Genomic DNA, 24,522 nt, shown 5'->3' with positions numbered 1-24,522 from the left:
GGAAAGTGGACAACGAGACCCCTTCTTGCTAAGCAGGATCTCCTCACCAACATAGGAACCCAGAAGCCACACACCATGGCAGTTATAGGAACATAGCCATGGGAACATGGAAACTGGAAAATTAGGGGTGGCCTGTGGCCTGTGTTGCAACTGCACATGTCATTGCCACAGGCAGTTTTTACTACTCAGCATAGCGAGTGGGAGAACAGAGACCACGTGATCCAGTGTCTAGACCCTTTGTTACACCAGGTCCAGGTACCTAAGGGTCCAGCACAGCTACTGGGGTAATGTGGCCCCAGTGAGGCCCTCACCTCTCAGCTGAACAGTGTCTCCAGTTGGTTCAGGTCCAGCCTCCCTATGCTGACCTCGCTAGCCTCTACCCAGCCCCCTGCCCCGGTGGTTCCCATTGCATTTCTCAGTCACACTTCTCGCATGCCCTTGCTGGACTGTGACCTTTGAGGGAGGAGCCATGCTGATACATTCTACTACATGCTAGAGTTGCTCTTCACTGATGAGAGAATGGGAAATGGCTGGCTCCCCAGGGCTCCGCGCAACACTAAGGGCTGCCAGAGCTCCTAACGGCTACTGTCTTGGTCTCTTTTGTGCTAACGGCTGGTGATGTTAGCACAATGATATATTCAGAAAAGATATGACTCAAGATTTATGGCTAGAGGCTTCCAACAGCCTTGTATTGGTTCTGGCAAGGGTCCCTGACTGCATCCCAACATGGCCAGGACAGGCCAAGTGTACAAGGCAGCCCTGCTTCACAGCATACTTCAAGAACTGACCTGAAAGTGTGGTGACCACCTGAATCCCTTCCTGGGGTGCCCAGTGAAGACTCTTGCACGAGATCTTACTTCTAGCGCTCAGTGGTTAAGACCACTTACTGCTCTTCCAGAGGACCAGGGTGCTGATTCCCAACTCACACATGGCAGCCCACAATCATCTGCAACTCCAGTTCTAGGGGATCTAAGGCCTACTTCTAGCTTCCAAGGGTACCAGGCACAGATATGGTGCAGAGACATACATGCAAGCAATACACTCCAAATAACTTAGAAAGTTAAATAAAGAAATAAATGAGGTGTGCAACTCAGTGATTTCTCAGTGTATTCACTTGTGTAGCGCTCCCCATTGTCTAGCCCCAGGGAACTTCTGCAGCCCCCTAAAGGAGCCCACAACAATCACTCATCGCTCTTGCCGCTTATCTACTGTGGCTCTATGTTCCCTGCATTCTGCACAAACAGGATGAGATGACTCATGGTCTTTTGTGCCTGCCTTCAACGGCTTGAGACGGGGGGGGGGGGGGTGTCACTGTGTGGTGATCTGTGTGCAGGCTTACTCCACAATTCAGGTGCAGAAAGACGACATGCCTACTCAGGCAGCTAGCCTTGCCCATTTGTGACTGCTCTGATCAGTGCACTGTAAGCTTCATACAGATTTCTGCAGAGGTACATGCAAGAACCCACAATGGAATGGCTAGTCACATGGCTACTCTGTTAGCCCCTGGCGAGCTGTCCGGCATTCCCACAATGGCCATGCCACTGTACCTTCCCACCTCCATGGAGAGTCAGATGCCTTCTCATACCTATTAACACGAGCTGGCAGCTGTTCTCTCACTGTGACTACCCTAGAGGTGAGGATGGTCGCTATGGAGACATAGGCAGCTGAGGGGCTGGGCAGCAGCTAGGCCAGGTCAGTTGGGGCAGGATGTGGGTGGGCCTTACCAGATGGGTTGCTGCTTCAGATGCGTGTACAGGTAAACCTTCTCCCCCTTCTGTTCATCTTCGGGGCTGATCACAGTCACTGCGGGAGTAAGGAGATCTGAGGGCAGCCTGGGCTGGACACCCCATGTTGGGAGATCCTATGGACACTCAGCAGACACTGTGGTCTCCCAGATATACTGTCCTAATTCCAGAAATCTACTGGTCATTCTTAGCTTAGGGCTTCTTCCCAGTGTGGCCCATGAAGTGGCACCTCCCATAACTCACTGAGGTGGAGGGTTTAGTTTCTGCACAGTCTGCCCTCCAGCAAAGCCCTTTTATGTGCAACTTGCTTGTTCCTGTTGATGGTTAATGGTGGGCCAGTTTAACAGTCCTGGGTGGTATGTCTTGGTTACAAGGCCAGAGAGGTAGGCCCTGCCTTCCTTCACAGGCACCCCTTTACCCCAGGTATCAATCCCCAGGTTCCACCGTGCCAAAGCACCCCCCAGGTTCCACCACGCCATAGGTCCCACCTCTCCAGGGCCCCACTTCCTGGACCCCCCAGAGAGCTGTGTTCTTACCAGTCTTCAGCTGTCTGTCCTTGGGTTTGTTCTCGTCTTCCCTGGAGGGAGAGAGATCAAAGCAGTGACAAGGTGGCCCATGCCACACTTCCTGTCAGATGCTGCCCTGTTCTGTGTGGCTTCTCTGAAGAGAGGCTGGAATCAGTGCCACAGTGGCAAATGACAGGCCTAGGGATTGAGGCCTGTGGTGCTGAGACTGCATGGCACCATCTTCTATGAGCCCTCTGTGTGGACGGGGACAAGTTGTGTATCCTGACTATAACCAGGCCTCAGGTACTGCAGGGGCTTGGATGGATGGTTGCCTCTGTACTGTTGTGCCCCCTCGTCTTGGTGTCTCAGCTTCAGCACTCCAATGACTAGTGTAACCATCCCAAGAGCCCTCTGGGACAGGTGTGGTACTCATGACTTTAATCCCAGGACTTGGGAAGCAGAGGCAGGCAGATGAGCTCAAGGCCAGCCTGCTACATAGCCAGGTCCAGGACAGCCAGAACTACATAGAGAACCTGTCTCAAACAACAAACAAACAAACAAACAAAACAAAATCGAACAAAAAAGTACTATTTCTCAGAGCAGCCTCTCCTAGAGGCAATGGCACCCAAGGCTTTCCTGATCTCACTCACATGAATTTGCATGACAGCAATAGGAGGAAGGGGGTGGCAGAGAATATGGTTTCCCTATTGCCAAATGACAAAGCCATATGCTCCCATCATCCCCAGAAACACGGTTCCTGGACTCCAGTGTGTCAGCCAGCAAACAGCATGTGGAAACCATGGGAAGCTCTGGGAGTGTAGAGTCATGCTGAGCTGACAGTTGTGTGACTCTAAAGCGCTGTGGGGCCAATACTAGGCAGGCCACCTGCTTCCCCAAAGTCTGTCTCCACACAAGCTCAGGTTCGAGCTCACACTCACTCGTTTTTCCTGATCAGCGGCCCTTTCAGCTTGGTCTCCAGGCCCCCAAAGAAGCCCTTCATGTTCTCTGTGTTCTTCAGCAGACGCTCAGCAATGTCCTTCTTCTCAGCCAGCCAGCTGTTAGCTGACTTCAGGTAGGAGTCAATGCTGCCAGCTGGCTTCTCCCTGGGCTCTGTAGGGAGCAGGTGTGGTTTGCCTTAAAAGAGGAGAGAAAGGGAGTAAGAAGAGATCTGCAGCATGGACAGGAGAGGGAGAGTGCCTGAAGGTGCTCCAGGGACTGCAGGATAGAAGGCTGATTCTAGACAAAGCTTCCCTCCATGTCGTGTCACAGCACATAACTTCACTCTAGGGAGGCTGCTCTGCTCAGGCTTACTCACCCAGGTGATAGTAGGTGAAGCACATGGTCATGAGGTTCTTAGCAGGCCCGAAGTCGTCCATCTGGTGACACCTGGGATGGAAGCAAGGTTGGCAGGCTAGAGCCCCACTACCTGACTCCCATGCATACTTGCTTTTTGTTTTTGATTGTTTGGTTGGTTTTCGTTGTTGTTTTGGTTTTTTGACATAAGATTTCTCTATGTAGCTCTGGCTGTCCCAGAACTTGCTCTGTAGACCAGGCTGGCCTTGAACTCACAGAGATCTGCCTGCCTCTGCCTCCCGAGTGCTGGGATTAAAGGCGTGCGCCATAACCAGGCACCACTTTAAATTGATGGAGCAGGACCAAAGTGCTGCAGAAGCATCAGTACCAAGACACTGCCAGGCAGTGACAGGAACATGCAAGCATGCAGTCAGGAGAGCCACTGCAGGTGCATGGCCTGGCTCTAGGTGTGGGAAGGTGTTCGTGGCTCTCAGCCTTCACATTAAGATAAAATCAAGGCCCAGGAGGCTCAGCCCAGTGCACCCCAGCAGGGCCAGGACCAGAAGTCACCTCAAGCTTTGGTCCACGCCAATGACAAAGATCATTTTGCCATTGCCCCTATTTCTCAGGGGTCATCAGGATGTGTCTTTTGTCTCTCACATACAAGCTCAGAAGTCAGATATCCTGGAGGGCTATTAGGACATGCACCACTGGACAGCCCCAGGCTCAGACTCAGAGATTTGGTAGGGTAGGAATACACATAGTTCACAAGACCCCAGGTCCAGGGGTAGCACTTGTGAACCACAGTAGATAAATACACAAGTCCATAACAAACTATTGTATACAAGAAAGTGACATACTGTGTGGCATTCTACAAATGCAAAGGGCCGCTCTTACTGTACCGTGGTATGCTGAAGATTACAACCAAACGTTAATGGAATATTCACACAGCCATTTGACTTAGCCAACAAATGGAGAGAAAGAAGCTTTTAAAAAGAGGAAATCATACTAGTCCAGTTACAGACGCTGCACTGTGAATGAGAAGGGCAAACGGAACAACCCTATCTCCCGCCAAGGCAGGAGGGAGCCCAGAAGATGCTGGTCATGAATTCTAGCCAAAAGACGGTAACAGCTGGTTCATCACGGGTGGGAAAAATGGGACAGACAACTGCAGGAGGCTCTGGGGAGGACATCACTTACTCAAACAGCACCACCGCGAAGGATTGCACCAGGCGGTAGAAGGTTGGCTCAGACACACACTTGGATTTGCAGCGCTGTGCAGAAAGAACCAGGAAAATCAGCAAGACCTGGTGACACGCAGCAGGTCAGCAAGGCTGGATGCTTGTCACTCTGCATTTCTCCACGCTTCTTAGATGGGCCCCAATGGCTGCTTCCCTTCTGCCAGGTCTCTGGGCAGGACACAGGCACTCAGCACTGGAGCCCAGAAGGTGCTCTCCTGCATTGTCCTCACAGGATTTCGTAAAGCTTCTCCATGGGGGAGAAGTACGGTGCAATAGAACCCCAGGCGACAACTGGCTGTTCCAGGCTTTGCTAATTACTGTTTTCTGCATTTTCTAACTTCTCTACGAAGAATACATCCCTATAATGGGAATATGCAAAATGGGATTCTTCCCACGCTTTCGTAATACGTCAGGTTTTACCTGCCTTTCACAACCTTGAAATGTTTTGACAAAATTTGAATACTATGGGTTATTTAATAAAAAACATGCATGGACAGAGCCCAACATGCTTGCCTCCGAAATAGAAATGTCGAGCTTGCCATAGTCCTCACTCCTTCCAGTCAGGGGTAGCCTTTCTATGCTGCCCCAGCTGTTTCTGGCCTCATTCTACCGGCTTATGCCCTCTGCTCTCTTCACCGTGGTGGTGCTGGCCAGGTTGCTGGTCCTTTCTGCCCACCTTGTACTCACCTGTGCGCTCACAAACCGTGCGAACCACTCACGGCCTTTCCCGTCTTCACCACTGCAGTACTCCCCAAACTTGGCCTTCTCTTCCTGGTCCAAGTCCTCCCTGTGAGCAGTCAAATATTTTCCTCAAATTTAAAGAAGAAAACAGAGCAGAAGGCTGGATACTGGCCAGCTTATGTCATTTGTATTTATGGGATTGTCACCAGACAATAATAATATTATCAATCATATAAAATATATAATATTAACATATGATATTAATATATTAATTATAAGAAATAATGTCTAAAATATTATAAATATATAATGTATTTACTGTAGTAATTATAATATTATAATTAATATTACAATTTATATATTATATACATATTTAAGATAAGAGTCTTTATAATAGTCTTGTCTCAAATTGTTATGTGGCCAAGGATGATCTTGACCTCTCCATTCTCCTGTCTCTATCTCCTAAGTGCTGGGATCACTAATATATGCCACCATGCTTGGTTTATGAATTGCTTGGGATTAAATCAGGGTTTTGTGCACACTGGGCAAGCACTTTGCCAGATGAGCCCCAGCTGTAGACCAACAAGCAAACATTTGTATTGCTTTTAATGAGAGTGGACCATCAAGCCATAAACCTCAAAACTATAGCTGTGGGCAGACTGTCTCTCCCACAAGACAGGCTTGACAGAATCCAGGTGCACACCCAGAGGAGCTGCAGTGCTTGAAGCTCTGCATTTCCAGCACTCAGGAGATGCGGATGTGGCTGGTCCGTAAAGACCCTAAGTTCTGGCATGCTGATGTAGCTTCTAACATCTCAGTGCTACACCCAGGACCTTCGGATTCTGGGCTGGCACCTACCTCCCTGTCCCAGCTGAGGTACCACTTAACAGTGACGTGGACAGGCAGAGCTAGGGGGCCCACCCAGAGATATCCCTGCTCAGGCCATATTCTAACCCAGCATCTGTATCCCGGGCCTCTGCTCCTTCAAGAACCACAACAGAGAGCCAGGAGAGGACTCAGGGGATAAAGGTACTTACTACTGGGCAAGCATGATGACTTGAGTTTGATTCCTGGAACCCATGTGAAAAGCTGGCTCTGATGGGCCAGCTAGTCTATAATGAGCCATGCAGCAGCATAGCAAGAGAAACTCTGCCTCAACAAGGTGGAAAGTGAGAACCGACTCCTAAAGTTGTTCCCTCCCACCACACACACACACACACACACACACACACACACACGCTATGGGAGGCCAAAGCAACAACAAAGTATGACAGGTGTCAGTGGAGCTGGGGGTGCAGAGTGGAATCCCACAGAGAGAAGGGTTGTGGAAGGGACACAGTTGGTAAACAGAGAAGTTGAGTTTAGATCCCAGCACCCACATAAAAGCTAGACAAGCTAGCATGACCTGTAACTCCAGGGCTGGGGACAGGCACAGGAGCATCTTGAGGGCTCACTGACCAGTCAGACCAGCCAAACCAAGGAGCCTCAGGTTCAGAAGAGACTTCTCAAAAAGGTGAAGAGAGAATAAAGAAGATACCCAACATGAACCTCTGGTCTCTGCACACTCACAGGGATGCATACCTGCATATACAGGCATAACTACGCAGGCCAGACCCAGCTACACACACACACACACACACACACACACACACACACACACACACACACACACACGAATGCAGAGTGGCTATGGGAATAGCTCAACAAAAAGGCACTTGCCTAGCATGTATGAGGCCTGGACATTCTATCTCTATGTTGGCTTGAATGACAATGGCCCCATAGGCTAACACATTTAAATGTTTAGTCCCCAGTTGGTGAAACTGTTTGGGAAGAGGTATGTCACTGGGGGTGGGCTTTGAGGTTCAGAAACCCACACCATTCCCAGTTATCCTTCTCTGCATTGTGCTTATGGATCAAGATATAAATGCTCAGATCTAGTGCCATGCCTGTCTGTCTGCTGCCATGCTCCTCATCATGGTTGTCATGATTCATCCTCTAAAACTGTAAGTCCTAAATAAAAGTTTTATTTTATAAGTTGCCTTGGTTATGGTGACTCTTCACAATATAAAAGTAACTAAGACAATCTTCAATACCCTTATGAAAAAAGAATACACAGAAAAAATTATGAAATGACATATGTCAACAACTAACAGAGCTTATCATGGTTTCTCTACAGCGTCCTCTGCCTGTGTGGCAATAAGGGCACAGCCCATGCCATACAGGCTATTGAAGATACCATGGTAGACAGCCTCCTATCGCTTCCTTGGTCCCCATGAGGCCTAGGCAGAGCCACTCATGAAGTGAGAAAATGAAGGGGAAATGGATGAATTGGCTATTCTGAGTCTGTGTTCCCACACCACTAGGATAAGCAGAGAACATGGGCCTGGCCAGGCTGCAGACCACTCCCTCCATGACACCCTTGGTGCTGGCATCCCACCTAAGGGCTGTCAATATGCTGTTTCCTAGACAGTCCAGGCAGCCTGTAGGTATGTGACCTGTTGCTCCAGGGAACAGGTATTAGTTTGTCTTTGGTAGAGTCCAGGACTGGGAAGTCTTTACCTTTTATCCCTGAGGACCAAGTTGGGACCATGCACTTGTGAGGCAAGCACTCTACCACTGAGCTAAGTTCCCAACCCCCAGGACTGAAACTTCTTAAAACCTCACAAGGTGACTCTATAGGCAGCCTAGGATGGCCAAGAGCCACTATGGCCTACAGTAGGAAGCAGGTCCCCGGGATTCGACAGCAGGCTAGTATCCTTAGAAGGCCTACCCTGCATTCCAAAGAAGGTTTAATCCCCTTCCCAAAGAGGGTCCGCCCTCTATTCTACAGAGGGTTCACTACCCTCCATCCCACAGAGGGCCTAGCCTCCATCCCACAGACGGCCTACCCTCCATCCCATAGACGGCCTACCCTCCATCCCAAAGAGGGTCCACCCTTCTTCCCACAAAGGGCCTACCCTCCAGAGAAGATCTTCTCTACGTAGTTGCGCATGAACTCTCGAAGTGCCAGGGTCTCCTCGTCTGGAGCTGAATCAGCGCTCTGATTGGAGGAGAAGGACTCATTGGAGGAAGAGCGGCGGTCTTGGTCCCAGGACGGGTGTGAGGGTGACTCGCCCATGTCATTCTCACTGTCTGCAGACTCAGTGGTCTCACTCTCAGATGCACCGTCACCCAACGAGCCATCTGGGTCCTGGAGTGTTGAAGGGGCTGCCTCCAGGGGAGGAGAGGTAGGTGGTTCAGTCCCAAAGTCGATCAGGGAGCCCACAGGGACTTCTGGGGCCTCCATGGTAGCCGGGCTGCCAAACAGGATAGTAACAGGCTGAGGAGCAGTTTCCTGAAGCTGCAAACACACACAAGTGTGTTGGGAGCCTCTGGCCACCAAGGCTGAGTCTCAAGCAGCTCAGAAGCCTTATGGCATCTGGAATGAAAACAGACATAAACACTGTCACCATGAGAAGGCCAGTCCCCCAATGAAAGTCACTGATCACAAATCAACCTGAGGAAACCATGAGTCACATTTTTCCTGCAATGATGATCATCTCTGTACCTACAGAATCTGGGATGCCACCAGCCAGAGTCTGTTTCCTATGCCCACTTTGCTGCCATGTGGTAGCATGCCATTGGCACTTGCTAACTGAAGGAGCCCAGGGACACCAGCGGCAGTGTCCCTCCCATCTAAGCAGCACACTACATCTCCACATGCTCCAGCCAACCAAATCAGAGCATAATGATGCCCATTTTCACTGGTGGCCAGCATCGGCCAGGCAGTGCTCCTGCTGGTTCACTGTCCTCAGTAGCTGTGGAAGTGGCACCCTGCTAAGCAGCAGCCTTCAGAGACCCTTTCTCTTTAGTCTCCCCTCCAGGCCTCTTGCTGCTGCTCAGTCTCTTTGTGGTTCTACCCTGCTCTTCCCCTTTTCTGTGCTGCAGCTGCCTGGATACCAATGGGAAGTCACCTCCTGTGCTCTGATCACGATGCCTGGAGTAATTCCTCCTCCTCTCCCTTCTTTTTGCCCATCGCTTCTTTCTCTCCTTCCCTCTCTCATTCTCTATCCCCACTGCAGAATCCTGTTCACCCTCAAGGCCAGGCTCACGTGCTCATCTTCTAAGAGGCTTCAATCCACAGCAATTCAAAATCAATTACGGTCCCTGCTGACCTGGCACTAGCCTTTCATCTAGACTCATGTGTGAATCAGTGCAGAATCTACTGAGCATCTGGTGCATGAATGAGCACACCTCACTGAGAACACACTCGTGGAGCTGAGAGGGCATGAGAACCCTGTTTCTGGCACTGGCTCAGGATGTATTTGCCATTCTGGAAGCCCTTCCTACCAATACCAAGGGGCAGCAGCCGAACGGCAAAAGCCTGGGACAGCCATGCTTAGTGGTGGAGGAAGCATCCTCACCCTGGCTCAGGACTATTAGACAAGACACCTAAAAGGCTACTGCAGGGGGCAGGACCACCATCTGTACTGCGGAGATGATTGCATCTTCTGGGGGAAATGCAGTTCAAACCCACACACGCTGACTCCTGAGAGCTTAACACTCACAGGTTGATCATAGTTCCCTCCAAACACCCATTCCAAGGTATTTTTAGATTCTCTGAGTCAGAAAGATGGAACAGCTGGCTCTGGCCACCATCCTCATGCACACATGCACAGGGGCAGTGGTACATGTGAGGCAGAGCCTACAAAGTCTGCTTCCATGCAGGGGAGACTCACAAACCTTGGCTCTGGCATGCTGTCTAAGCCAAGACAGTAGCAAGGGCCCCCAAGGTCAGAGGACACTGAGTGGCAGCTCAGAAAGAGGGGCATTAGGACCCTCTGTCCTAGTAACATCTGCTGCCTGTGGCCCTGCTTTCTGGGGAGGTCTCTCTATGTGAGACAGCAAGACTGGGTTAGATGTCAAAGGGCCATGTAGAACCACACCCCTACTCTCCAAAGAACAGAAAGCCACACACATGGGCCCATGAGAAACACACAAGGAAAGCATTTGCAATGACCAGGGCAGGGACATTGTTAATCCTACCACATTTATAGATTCATGCACCTCTAACCAAAACCTTAATTCTCACTAATACACAGATCACTGAGGAGAACACACAATAGGAAGTACAGTCACTAAATGCTTGGACAAGTCTCAATCCACACTAATCACCACAGAGATATATGCAAAAACAGGTGTCTATGTACGGCAAGTGGAGAAGTAGTAACATGGACATCACAGCAGTCGCGGACTAAGGCAGTGAGGACAGTGTCAAGAGTTGCCGGAAGTGTCCTCCTGGGCACCATCCCTGTTGGGGCACTGGGAACATAGGATTGAAAGGGAATCATATGACAATGGGCTGCAGACATGCACAGCACTGGTTACAGCATGACACTGAGTCCAGGTCCCCTCTTCAGCCGATTTTCATACCAATGACCCGCGAGCCAAAAACCAGTTTAAAGGGACAGAAGAGTCACGTGGGCCTGCCAGCACAGGAGGCACAAGACAAGACTGACTTTTTAGGGCTACTTCTGATCCAATCTGGGGCTCCTGGGGCTGGCAAGGTAAATAAGTCACCCTTCCCATTAGCACAGAGCTAACCTCTGCCTCTCTGGGTTCAGGATTGTGTCTTAGTCATTGTTCTATTGCTGTGACAAGACACTATGACCATGGCAACTCCTATAAAGGAAAGTCTTTAGCTGAGGCTCGCTTATAGCCTTAGATGTTTAGTTCATTATTAGCATGGCGGGAAGCATGGCAACATGTGGGCAGACATGGTACTAGAGAGGAGCTGAGGGTTCTACATCGGGAGCCACAGACAGCAGGAAAAGAGCGAGATACTCGACCAGGCTTGAGCATTTGAAACCTCGAAGTTCACCCCCAATGACATATTTCTTCCCACATATTCTAACAAAATTATACCTCCGAATCTTTTCAAATAGTGCTACTTCCTATGAGCCTATGGGGACCATTTCTATTCATATCACCACAGATGGTGACAAAATCACAAGCCAGGGCCAAAGTGAGAGGAAGCAGAGGGAGCAGACACTGGTCCTTATCCTTGTGCACGGCGACAGGTCAGTGTCCCTGCCCCTGAGGATGCTCAGCATCATGATCTCATCCCTCCCAGAGCAACAGGCCAGCTGGTCAACCCTACATACAGAGCCAGGATGCCCTGGTGAGGTGGTGTGTATCATAAAAGCCTGGACACCAGCTCCCAGCCTGCTCCTCGGGAAGGCAACACAGCTATAGGCTTCCAGGTGAGACAAGGTGTTGGCCACTGTACCTTTCATGCTAACCTCAGGGGAAGGTCTGGGATGGCCTGAGGACATAGAACTGACACTGTCTCTTTTTGGAGCCAGCTAGGGGCTCCCATTAAGAAGTACAGGTCTGGCAGTATCAGTTTCTAGAGTTTTCAAGGCATGCTGAAATCTGCTATATAAACTCTTCCAATTTTTCAATAGTGGCAATGAATTTAAATTCATTTCAAAGCACTTTGTGAGCCCTAAATCTGTAGATTGCACTTCAGTCTATTGGAGGGGGCTCCAAGAGGCCCTGGTGGTGCCCAGTCTAAGACACTGGCTTTCTGTCTCAGGACTCTGCTACCACAGTGTAGACACCCTCTGGCTTCCGGAAGAGCTACCTGTCTCCCTGCACTTTCTGACTCATGGTCAAGGTGCTGCTAAGTAACTGTGACTTCCACACTCGGCTGAGATTCCTTCATGCCACGAGTCTCATCCATGGGACTGTGAATCAACCACTGTGCAAGGAGATGGAGACACAGCCAAGAGGAAGACCAAGAGTGTCTGCTTGCGTGAGCTCACAAAGTACAAGATCCAGGGAGAGGAAAATAGAGACAGCTCAGTTGGCAAAGTGCTAGCCACACAAGCACAAGGTCCCACGCTTGATCCCCTATACCCATGTGAACGCAAACAAACCGCGTGCAACAATGAGCACTTGAGGTTTCAACACCGAGGATGTGAAAACAGGCAGAATCCTGTAGGTCACTGGCTGGCCAACCTGCCTTGGAAAATCTGCTCCAGGCTCAGTGAGAGACCCTATTGCAAAAAATAGGGTGCCAGATGGATAAACGGGTGCTATGACTGCTTTGTGGTATGGTTAAGGGGAAGGTTTTTATTGTGGATATGAGAGCGAGGACAGCCAGAGGCATCTGGAAGGGTCCAGAACAGACATAAAGCAGTAGACTGAACATGGCCAGCAGACTGGACCTGTCCACAAGAGAAGCAGGAGCAGAGCAGAGTGATGGGGGGGTTGCTATAGGGGGCGGGTGGAGGTGAAGACAAAGAGAGGGAGGGCACAGTCAAAATAACAGGGTTATAAGGAGGATGAGTAGCTGGGGGAGGGAAGTCTGTGAGCAAGGGAAGTTTAAGGTAGGGGAGGAAGTGAGAACAGCTGTGTCAGCACTGGACCTGACACAGAATAAATGAGAAAGTCATTTGTTCTGACATTGACCTCTGACTCCATGCACACATGCAAGAGTGCACATGCGCGTGTGTGCAACCCCCCTCCCCATGAACAAGTACACACACATATAGTACTACTGAGATGTTCTCAGGTAATGCCCCAAACCGTGCTGCTAGGTCTGGGAAGGAGAGCTGGACCTCAGAAACCAGTACCACACACAGGTCCTAAGGTGACCATTGCCTAGGAAGCCCTGGAAGTTGCTGGGCAGCCACTCATGGGAAAAGCAGACCAGGCAAGCTTTCCTGGCTACGTAAGTCCTGAATTGGACAAAGGAAGTCTGGGAGGAAGGTTAAGTACAGACCAGGGAGGCATAGCTGAACAGGCAAGCCCTGGGAGGCAGCTGTGTCATCAGCATTCTGAGGGTAGGGAAGGCACCCTAACTTCCTCCCTGGATTCCTTCCAGCCCTACCTTTGCCTCAACCCTTCCCAGAAGGCTTCATGAGGAACTATGGTCAAGACTGCCTGCTATTGCACTTAGCCACATCCCCTGAGCTTTGCTCAAACTCTGATTTTCCCAACACACCACCCGAGTGAGAGGGTTGGGACTTCCCTAGAAGAAAACTTTGAGCAGTGTACGTGTGTGTACAGCATGTTCTGGTCTCCTGGTAGCCTAGCCCTTGCATGAACAGAACACAGCACCATGCTTGCATGTATCTGCTTTATCTCTTGTCCTAAAATTGCCAAGAGTGGGGGCTAGGAGGGGTCTGGCGAGACTGTGTCATGGTCCTGGATTATGAAGGTAGCTGAAGTCATCATCAGAGGCCTTAGAAATAAGAGGGGTCAGAGTCAAAAAAGGAGATGCTGAGACTAGGCTGTTGAGTTTGATGATAAAGAAAGTCAAGGAGTGTGGGCAGATGCCATGGGAAACCAGAGAAGCAGGAAACATACTTCCCCTGCAGCCTTGAGAAGGAATCTTGCCAGCCCCTTGACTATCCCAGTGAGGCTACTGAGAGCTCCACAGTAGCACAGCAGAAAATGTGAGCTGTTAAAGCTGCTATGTACACAGTCATTTGTTCTGGTAGCAATAAGAAAGACCAATGTTGTTTGAACATAAATACCTGTCAGGTATAAACATCTGGGTGTTTCTTGTAGCCCCAGGGTGCCAGAGAAAAAAAAAAACTACTGAGATGTTGTAGGTACTGTGGAAGTTGGGGCCTGACTGGCCCACACCCAGCAGAAACCACCACAGCTGCCTTTCGGACTTGCTCTGGGATTTAACAGGCTTCTGTAATGGCCTGTTAAAGCTGCTTCCTCCTATTGGCCACTGGAGACTCTGAAGACTCCCAGTCCCTTGCTCAGATATGCTGCAGTGGGGCTGGGAGGCAGGAAGGCAAGGCGCCTGCTCCCTCTGCGTGTTCCTGCTAGCCCGGCAGTGCACTGGACACCTGTCTTTTCTCAACACTAGAAAACAATTTCATCTTCTGCCTCCAGCTCGTGGCTGATTCTCTTAGGACAGCTGCAAACAACAGTGGCCCTGTGTGAACAGTGTTCTCTAGTGCCCTGGAAGGTGCTTGGTTGGGAACTGACTATGCTGATCTGGGTGCAAATGCAGCAGTCGGCAGAGTAGCCTCCTAGCTTAGAATTCTGGCCTCCTGGGACAGAAACCCAAGAGTCTAATAACTCACTTCCTTCACAGGTGCTCAACCTAGTCACCTAGAGTGATGATGGTTCATACTGTCAATTCCCAGGACATGGACTCACCCAGGAGATAAGTCCTTGGTATACCTGTGACATATCTAGATTAGGTTAGCCTCTGGCAAGATCTGTGAGGGATTTTCTTGATTAGGTAAAGAGAAACGAGAAGGCCCACCCTCAGTGAGTGGCATCATTCCTCAGGCTGAGGTATCAAACCGAATAAAAAGAAGAAAGAGAGCTGAGTATGGGCATTTATATCTGTCCACTGGGGGCCTCAGGTTCTTGTTGCCTTGGTTTCCCCACTGCGATGAACTGAACCTGGAACCATGGACTGCAACAAGTCCTTTCCCCTGAGGCTGCTCTTGTCAGCTGTTCTGGCACAGTAACAGGAAGGAGCTGAGATGCCCTGTGCAGAAGAACAAGCACAGTGGAGGAAGGCACATATGATCCAAGGCTTCAGGGCCTCAGCCTACCCCACACCCCAGCCTGCTTCTAACACTGCTTCCTGTGATCGCTTGTATTTTCTGAGCATATGCTCGTACTGCCTCCCTTATATACTTCCTGACCTAACAGGAACCCCTGAAGGCTGTGACACCGTGCTTGAAAAAGTCCCCAACAAAGCCTGGTGCCTACTACCCCAATGAGGTGGCAGCCACCCAAGAAGTTGGAAAGCAGGCCACCTACCCTGAGACCAAAAGAGGACCCTCAAGTCTGCCAAGCTGATGAATTCGACCCCAAAGCTTCTGACCAACCAATCTTCTCCTCACTGATGGTAAGTGCAACCAGGAAGGGACTTGGGTCTAGCTGAGGAGGGAAGTGGTAGCTGGCTGGGCTAGGAAACAGTAGTTTTTCCAATGAGTGGAAGTATGTCAGCTTGATAATAGAGAACATTACCTTTTAGATAGCAGGGTACACAGTCATCTGCTTATAGATTTATACCCAGTTAATATGTCTCCAGGGCAATTTACAGACTTATAGGGTCACATAAGCCCATTACTGCCTTTAGGGGATGGGATGAGTTGAGCTTCTTTGATGTGGGAGTGTCATATATCAATCTGTTGATTTCATTGGTTAAGTAATAAACAAACTGCTTGGGCTCATAGCTTAGAACATAGGTGGGTGGAGTAAACAGAACAGAATGCTGGGAGGAAGAGGAAGTGAGGTAAGACGCCTCAGACAGAGATGCCATGCTCCGCTCTCCCAGAGAGACGCAATTCAGCTCCGACCCAGGATGGACATAGGCTAGAATCTTCCTGGTAAGCGTACCTTGGGGTGCAACACAGATGATTAGAAATGGGCTAAATTAATATGTGAGAATTAGCCTAGAAGAGGCTAGAGAGAAATGGGCCAAGCAGTGTTTAAAAGAATACAGTGTCCGTGTAATTATTTCGGGTAAAGCTAGCCGTGGGGGTGGCCGGATGCCGGGGACGTAGCCCGCCGCTCCTACCACTACACTTCTTGGTGGTCCAACCAAAGGTGGTGCTGTGAGACCCTTTTTGTCCAGCCAGATACACCCTCCATCACTTTCTCTAAGCCCCTGCTGAGCCTCTCCTCTCCTCTCTTCTCCTCTTCCCTTCCTCCCCTCCCCTCTTCCCTCTCCTCTCCTCTCCATGAAAAGACACTGGTTGTCCCAACGACAAAGTCTCTAACAAGGCAGAGACCAAATGTTCCTTTACAGGAGTCTAGAAAGCAGCAGGTGCCCAAGCCTGTGCCTTTGGAATGGGAATCTGGCTGGCTAGAGACTGCCACTAGGCGAAGACATGCATGGCATTTTGCAAGCCTCCCATCAGGTACCAGATGTCTCATGCTGAAGTTCTAAGAGGGTTTCCAGTGCCAGTACAGAAAGGTGGTAGCCAAAACAGGAGTGGCGCCGCAGTTGCCAGGGAAGGAGCTGCCGTGAGGCTGTGAAAGTGGAAGTTTGGCTATGTCCCCAGATATCAACAGAACCTTACACATCTGCAAGGGACATTCCCATGTGAAGGAGGGTAGAGGAAGCAACTCCCAGCATCTCTACCTCAGCCCCAACCTCCAAAGGCACACTTCTAGTAATGGGGACAATCTAATGATCTAGCAGGGCAGCAGGACAAAGAGGTTGTCACCAAGAAAAGACAAAGGGCTTGGGGAAGGATGGCTGAGGAGAGGCCAGGAACACACTGTAACAAAAGATTCTCAGGGGAGACCATGAATAACATTAACAGGGTGGGTCACTTTGTGGTAAGGGGAGAGAGAGAGGGAGCAACATCTCGACTGTGACACTGCCCACAGGTAGGTCTGAAACAGGTTACCAAGTGCTACCACTGCAGGGTAGCCCCATGAGCAGCTATGTCATGGTCTTGGTCTACACTGAAACACTGTGTTTGGGTGTGCTAACAAGTAGCCTTGTGAAAGGGGATTGCAACATACAACTGGTTATATGGGGATAACACAGTTTGGGGTCTTCATTCAGGGTTCTGGATCTGAACTGAAGACTGATATGCCACCTACCACAGCATAGCTTAACCCCTGGGTACAAGGCTGGAGGGGAAACATGGCTGCAGCTCTAGAAATAGGTGAGGGCCATGAATTAGCAGCATGGGAAGGACCACCCAGAATGTAGAACCAACACAAGAGCTAAAGACATTTGAGGAAAGGGGGAGCAGGCAGGTCTAGGGTGCAGAGCAGCTGAATGGAGCTGCTCTCAGGGACCAGTTAAGGTTGGCACGGAACTATGACCATCCAGAAGACCAGAGCTGATCACTGGTGGGTCATACACAGACTGCTTCTTTATTTCAGGCAAGGGAGGAGGAGCACGAGAGGACCTGTGGGGAGTTGGGGCAGAATCTAGGAAGAAGTCACACCAAGGATGTTCTGTGAGCACAAGAGGAGTGGCAAGAGCTAGGAAGAGCAGCTGACGGTCTGAGTGTCCAAGGTCCAACACCATGGAAATAGCACGCCAGGCTTAGAACACAGGTAACAAACCCATGACAGGACAAAAGAAGTGACCTGACGCTAATAAGTGCTTGATAGACAGCTTATCTCATTCTTATACAAAGGACCTAGGAAACAGATGTGCCCTTTACTGTTCCCATCACCACAGACCCATCATGATGTGGTTGCCACTGTGTGGTGACAAGAGCAGCCCCTCCTTTTCTGAAGCAAAAACAAATGAAGCATATAAATAAACCCTAACCACACTGCTGACAGAGTCTTTGCAAAGTGAATACACCCATGTGGTCAGCTCCAAGGACAGAACAGCCAGGTCCTGTGACTTCCCAGGAAGAAATACCATGCTAAAAGGTAATCAAAGGGTGAGGACACATTTAGTATGAATCCATGTGTCAGGGCAGCAGCCACACAATCTCAAGATCACTATCCTGAGATGCACCCACACGTGTGCTCTAAGGCCAGATAACAATGTTGTTTGTGCTTGTGCTGGTTAGAATGCTAAGAACACTCTGCAACTCTGCACCTCGGAAGCAGTGATATGGTTCCCTTTCTTCGGCAACACTGTCAGTAGCCACGGCCATAGCTATTGGCTATCTGTTCATACTGTTAACCTCATCCCCAAGTTCAGAGCAACCCTGGAGTCATCTCTTTATATAGAATAGATTTGCAAAGGCATTTTAATTTGATGCACTTGCAAGACTTCAAACATGATGAAAGGAGGGTGCTGGAGGATGGCTCAGCAGTTAAGAGCACTGGTTGATCTTCCAGAGTTTCTGAGTTCAATTCCCAGCACCCACATGGTGGCTCACAACTGTCTATTACTGTAGTCCCATGGGATCCAATGCCCTCTCCTGGTTTGCAAATGTACATGCAGACAATACATCCATATATATACATATATATATATATATATATATACACATACATATATATAGTGCATAAATAAATAAATAATTTTTTTAAGATGAAGAGAGAAAGTAGTGAGCTGCTGAGAATCTGCTTGGCATCCAATGGAATTGAAATTCAACCATGCTGAGCTGCCACAGGTCTAGATCATGTCATAGGAACATTGGAGAGGAAGTGGAGGGAATTCATGGTTGGGGACAGCTATTTGGAGATAGCCCTCCCATCTGTGAGGGGCTGGGTAGGAAGAACTAGACTGGTAGGGTTCCAACAAGGTAAGGCCCACTGACTAGTATGGCCCTGAACATAGAATCTTCTTGCCAAGAAACCCAAGCAGAAGGAGGGGCTCCTGTTGTTTCCCTCTGAGTTGTCTCTCTGTAAAATTCAACCTAGCTTTTCTCTGCTGCAACCCTCATCATGTTACGTGCAAAGGGGTGCAAGTTTATCAACTCTAGGAAGGAGATGGCTAACATGTTTCCAAGGCTGTGGGAAAAAGAGAGAACTGACCGTGGGTCCATAATCCAGGAGAAACAACAGGGGACATTCTCCATGAACAGCAACTGGCAGAATTGCCCATGCCTGGATGAGCCAGGACTTGTGCCACAGGCTGGGAGCATGGCATGGCAGAGACAAGCTTTCTCCTTCTTCCTTGATTTGGCTACCACAGAAGGTTCCAGAACAAATACCCCATAGCCAGCATCCAGAAGGTTCTAAGAGTCTAGCAGCCCAAGTGGCCATGAAGGGAGGATAGAGATTGTGACTAGAAGGAACAGCTCCTCCAAGTCTGAGCCCTGGGCTTCTGTGTGCCACTCAAAGCTCAGGTCATACACTCAGAGATAATGGTTCAGGCAAGTCCACTGTTTTCCACAACCTTCGCCATTCCCCAACTCCACTGCTTCCATAATAGCCACATGCTCCAGGTCAATGTCAGTCACCGTCCTTCTTCTGTGAACAGCATCTCTCACTATGTAGCTCTAGGTGGCCTGGAGCTTGCTACGTAGACCAGGCTGGCACTGACCTCATAGAGAACTGCCTATCTCTGAGTGGCAGGGATTAAAGGGTGTGCCACCAATCCGATCAGCTACAGTTTTTATTTGTTGTTGTTTGTTTCTTGAGACAGGGTTTCTCTATGTAGCCTTGGCTGTCCTAGAACTTGCTCTGTAGACCAGGCTGACCTCAAACTCACAGAGACTCTCCTGCCTCTGCCTCGCAAGTGCTGGGATTAAAGACATGTGCCACTACCACCTGGCTGAGCTGCAGTTCTTTTATCAGGAAAGCCAACAATTGAGACATCTGGATGCGATTTGGACAGACTGGCTTGGCTTGACTCTTCATCCTTTTCGCTAATTTGACAAAATACATAAACAGGGTCTGGAAAAAAAGAGCTGGCCTTCCCCAGATGGATACAGGTTCTCACAGGATATGAAAGTGTGCCTTCCCTGAAATTCCGCTGGAGGTCATGATGGGAGCCAATGATGGTTCACTCTCTTCAGGTTCAGTGCTGTCTGCTGACCCAGGAGAGGGTCAAGCACAAAGCTGTGCATGTGTAGAGGACATCTGTGTCCCGTGGGAGAAGAGATCAAGCTACTATCCCAGGGGCAGGAAGCCCTGGAAGGCTGCCTAAAGTCCTCTGCGGAAAGGCCACTAGTATCCATCTCCGCCTACTCAGGACACCTGTCATCTCTGTCAAAGCTGCCCACACAGCTCTCTGGGGACAAAGGTAGAGATGCTGCCAGCATTCAGAAGCAATCTCAGGAGGGTACTTGAGTACTTCTGAACCTTCATCAGCATCCTACCCCTTCAAGACTGGCTTCCTCTCCTACCTTGCCTCCCCCTCTGGCTAAATCTCTAGCTGGCTGGAAACCTTCTCCTCCGCACACAGAAATCTCAAGTTGACAGTGTTCTATCTATGGGTGCCTTCTGCAGGTCACTGGTGTCCTCTGACCCCTCATGTCATCACACCTGCTTGTTTAGTCTATCGGAGGGCAATAACCTAAGCACACAGCAAAGTTGGGAAAATAACCAAAATGTGCAATGAAAACATTATGTAAATTTTGTTACATTAACTCTGGCACTTCATTGACATATGAGAGCAATAATGACAGTGGGGCATCGGGGGAAATGTTTATGCTAGACGAGAACGAGACTAAACTGAAAGGGGAGCAGCAAGATGATCATAGCCCTTGGGGAACCTGGCTGCCCTCGTAAGTTGCTGTAGAGATCAGATGAGTGATGAAAAGGAGGCCTGTCCGGGAGCTAGAAGCACTCAGCAGCTTGCTAATACTAGGTGTTTGAAGGGAGCTCAGCATGAAAATCCAGTAAGAACCCTGACGGCCATGGTCAACGTACTGTTGGCTATTCACTGATGGGGTCCGAACACAGTCCTTCAGAGGTCTTTTAATCCATTGAGAATCATTCTTGCAATAAAAACTTCTTTTTGAGATAGGGTTTAATATAGCCCAGGAAAGACTTAAACTCATTATGCAGCCCAAATGACTCTGAACTTTTGATCTTACTGTCTCCAGCTCTAGAGTGTTGTGGTTACAGGTGTATTCTACCATACCCAGTTTATGTGGTGCTGGGAGCTGAACCCAGGGCTTTGAACACACTAGGCAAGCACTCTACCAACAGAGCTACATTTCCAGCCCTTGGTTTTGGTTGTTTCTTGGTTGTCTTTCTGTTTGTTTTTGTTTCAAGGCAGGATGTCATTTTGTAGTCAAGGTGGACCTACAATTTAGTAGGTAGTTCAGGCTGGCCTCAAACTGACCACTCTCTTGTCTCACGGAGAATATAAATGTGTACCATCACACCCAACATTAGCTTTGCTTTTTGAGAGGAAAAAAAAGATGAAGAAAGGGATAATGAGAGAGCACAACCATGTACAAACACTGATAACTTTTATTGTTGCTGAGACAGAACCTCACTCTGCAGCCTAGATTGGCCTGGAAACCACCTGCTTCATCTTCTGGAGTACTGGCTTATCGCTGTGCTCCACTATGGATGGCTAGATACTAATTTCTTTATGGAGCTAGATTGGTCTCTGCTGCAGGATGCACCGACATGGTGACCATCTGGGTGCTAACACCCAACACCTTGGATTCAAGGCTCCATTCTCAGAAGTCTTTCCCCACATATCCACCTAAGATTGTCTAATCCAGGCTGCCTGTGGCTGATCTGAGATATGCCATACTTTGGGATACATGCATTTTCCACACATGCCTTATAGACATAGCCCAAAGGTAATTTTATACAGTATTTTTGTATGTCTGTGTTGACTTGAACTCTCACATGAGGTTTGCACCACGTTGGTGCTGAGGGTTTCAAACTTTGAAGGGCTGGGAATTTTAGACTTTCAGATTCTAGATCCTCAGCCTGTGCTCCAGGTATAGAGGAGGCTCATCTGGTGTCACTCACTAGCTTAGAAGGCTGCTCACTCTGTGAACACAAAACCAGCTGTCTCAGCAAAGGAGCGGCAGAAAGCCCCTGAGCAGCAGTACTTGTCCTTGCCCAATTATCCACCCTTTTCCTCTTTCCCCACACAAACCACATGGTTCCTGGCCAGACATGCAGTAACTTCCTCTTTTCTTTATTCAGTCCAGGCTCTCAGTTCCATGCTTTACAGGCTGGGGCTTCTAGGCTCTGAGTCGCCCACCTCACCTCAAATGTGGCTTTGATACCTTCAGAAAATGTAGACTAATGATTCTGGAACTCTAATTCTGGTTGATAAGCGATAGAAGAGATCAATATGTAAAGTACCACCAGAGTGGTAGGAGACTCATTTCTGCTCTTGCTGTTCCCAGCCTGGACTAAATATAGCCCAATACCTGGAAGTAGCATGGGGGAGGGGGGCTGGCCATCCAGTCTTGGCTTAGGGGAAAGGAATAAGGCGGCTTGCTTTCCAGACAACGAGCCAAATCCTTTAGGTTTCACTGTTGTTTTATCTCTATTCTTTGCTCTCCAGTGGACCGGTCCCCAGGCCATTCCTCAGCTACAGGTGACCTGTGTACATGTACATCAGCCCCAAGACAGGAAATCCCCCTTTCAGTTAGAAAAGTGTGAATGAGTGGAAACCCCACAGTTTTTCCTGTCTTCTTGGACAAGGAAGCAAGCACTTAGACAGGAAAAGCACAAGGAAGCCTTGTAAGGCCCTGATTGGAGGGCCGAAGGATGGCCGAGGGGAGGCCCTGCAAGAGGAAAACACAGAAGCCTCCCTTTATCTATGGTGTCCTTGTCGTCCTCAGTCAATCGCAGTCTGATAACATTAAACAGAAATTTTCAGAAATAAAATTCCTGTTTTAAATCATGTGCTGTTCTGAATAGTGTGATTGGGCTTCCTGATATACTGTCTCATCCTGCCTAAGAGGTCCAGCGTATTCACATTCTATACACTGCCCATTCGATATCACTTGATATCTATGTTGGTTATCAGTTCCATTGCGTTAGTACCTAGTGCTTGTGTTTCAGTATAAAAGCGCTATATGCTGCTCATAGCATTACAGTGTGCTGTGTAACTGCTCATCACATTGCTATTGTTGTTGGTCTCTTGGTGTGCCTAACTTGGAAATTAAACTCTATCATGAATTTGGTACCACTAGGGTTTTAGGCATCTGTGGGAACCACTTTATAGAAAGATTACGTCAATGGAAGATAAGACAGCTGGGCAAAGTCATGGGAAACAGCCAAAATCAAAACCTGCAGAGGTTAATGCCTGCTAAAGCCAAGATACCAACCAACACTCCCTGAAAGATTTAAACATGACTCAGAGTCTTATAACTTGACACGCGGAGCATCCAGGGTTAATCCAAAATTACCCAGCTTATAAAGAACCAGGAAAGTCTTCAGGAGAGAGATGAATGCTCAGATCACCTGAGAGGGCACTGCTACTGGAATCAGCTGACAGAGGTTTCAGAATGGCTGTTGTTAAAAATACTCTAAGAAGCAAAACTGGGTGGTCCTGTCATGGAATGAAAAAAAAATTAAAAGTCTCAGGGGAGAAGAAGCTAAGGGGAAATCAAACAGAAATTGTAGAATGGAAAATTAGAAACTCGCTGGAGAGGATCAGAATGGCATGGCAGAGCAGTCAGCGAACACCAAAAGGTCAGCAAGCGTCTGATCCAAGCAACAGAGAAAAGACAAGTAAATGAGCTGAGCCTGCAGACAAAGGACAGCAGCAAAGGGTCCAATATGTGTGCGTTGGAAGGAAAGCACAAAGCAGAGAAACAAGCCAAAACCAACCAAAACCCTCAAAGCCATGGCTGACAAAGGACAAAGCCCATAGATCCAAGAAGCTAGTTCTATAGACTTATTTCACACCCTCTGACACTCACATCCAAACACACACCATACATGCATCATATAATCCAACAGTGAAAGAGGACATCTTGAGGAGCAGGCAAGCACAGCTAACTGGATGGAAGTATCATACAGCAGCACATGCCTGTTATCTTAGCACTCAGGAGGCACAGACAGAGGGCAGAAGCTTATCCTTAGCCACGTGCTGAGTTTGAGGACACGAGACCCTGTTTCCAAAAATCCAAAGAGAGGAAAGTAAATAGCCCTGGGATGTAGCTGAACAGTCTTTAGAGAAAGCCATTTCTCTCTCACCACATCTGGGCTCTGAATGCATGCTAGCCCTGGGCTTCAGGTTGCTGTGTCCTTCATCAACTTTCTCTTCTGCAGAATTATATATTCTCTCTTTCTGTGTGTGTATGTGTATGTGTGAATGCACACACGCACGTGTGCTCACCATGCTTCTCTATAAGTGCATTCTGTGTGTAAAGGTGCCTGTGGAGGCCAGTAGAGATCATCTATTCTGGCCTCCAGATTCCTTGGAACTGGAGTTACAGGTAGGTGTGAGTCATTCATCATGGATCCTGGGAAGTGAACCTCAGTCCTCTGTAAGAGCAACGAGTGCTCTTAACTGCTGAGCCATCTCGATAGCCATAAGAATGAATCTCTTCATCTCTCCTATTTTGTTCATTACCTTACCTGAGAAACAAGAGCAAAGCATCTGCACACATCACTGGGAGCCCCTCTGCATGGGAGGCCTGGGTATCTTACAGTGCTAAGCACAGTGACCACAGAGCCCAGCAAGCTCACTCCAAGTGTGCACGGCTCTGAGGGGAG

The 24,522-nt window shown here is 49.0% G+C and overlaps 1 protein-coding gene across 3 annotated transcripts in view; it reads right to left on the bottom strand.

The window, feature by feature from the left end:
• The window catches only part of Kiaa0513 (KIAA0513 ortholog), a 48,323-nt gene that overhangs the window by 9,755 nt on the left and 14,046 nt on the right, over positions 1 to 24,522 (bottom strand). The window contains exons 2-8 of one of the 3 annotated variants that reach the window (XM_075977469.1): positions 8,424 to 8,762; positions 5,473 to 5,572; positions 4,745 to 4,818; positions 3,567 to 3,637; positions 3,190 to 3,385; positions 2,282 to 2,322; positions 1,725 to 1,803 (exon numbers count right to left, since the gene is read on the bottom strand). In XM_075977469.1, the coding sequence (XP_075833584.1) occupies positions 1,725 to 1,803; positions 2,282 to 2,322; positions 3,190 to 3,385; positions 3,567 to 3,637; positions 4,745 to 4,818; positions 5,473 to 5,572; positions 8,424 to 8,752 (890 nt within the window). In that variant the 5' untranslated portion in view covers positions 8,753 to 8,762. Of the gene's footprint in view, positions 1 to 1,724; positions 1,804 to 2,281; positions 2,323 to 3,189; positions 3,386 to 3,566; positions 3,638 to 4,744; positions 4,819 to 5,472; positions 5,573 to 8,423; positions 8,885 to 24,522 lie in introns of those variants that run through there. The other 2 variants (XM_075977466.1, XM_075977467.1) reach the window with 2 other exon arrangements.

The sequence above is a fragment of the Microtus pennsylvanicus genome, chromosome 6 (genome assembly GCF_037038515.1).
Source record: "Microtus pennsylvanicus isolate mMicPen1 chromosome 6, mMicPen1.hap1, whole genome shotgun sequence".
NCBI classification, from domain to species: domain Eukaryota; kingdom Metazoa; phylum Chordata; class Mammalia; order Rodentia; family Cricetidae; genus Microtus; species Microtus pennsylvanicus.
The sequence above is the reverse complement of the archived record's forward strand: the minus strand, read 5'-3'. Positions and strand labels throughout refer to the sequence as shown.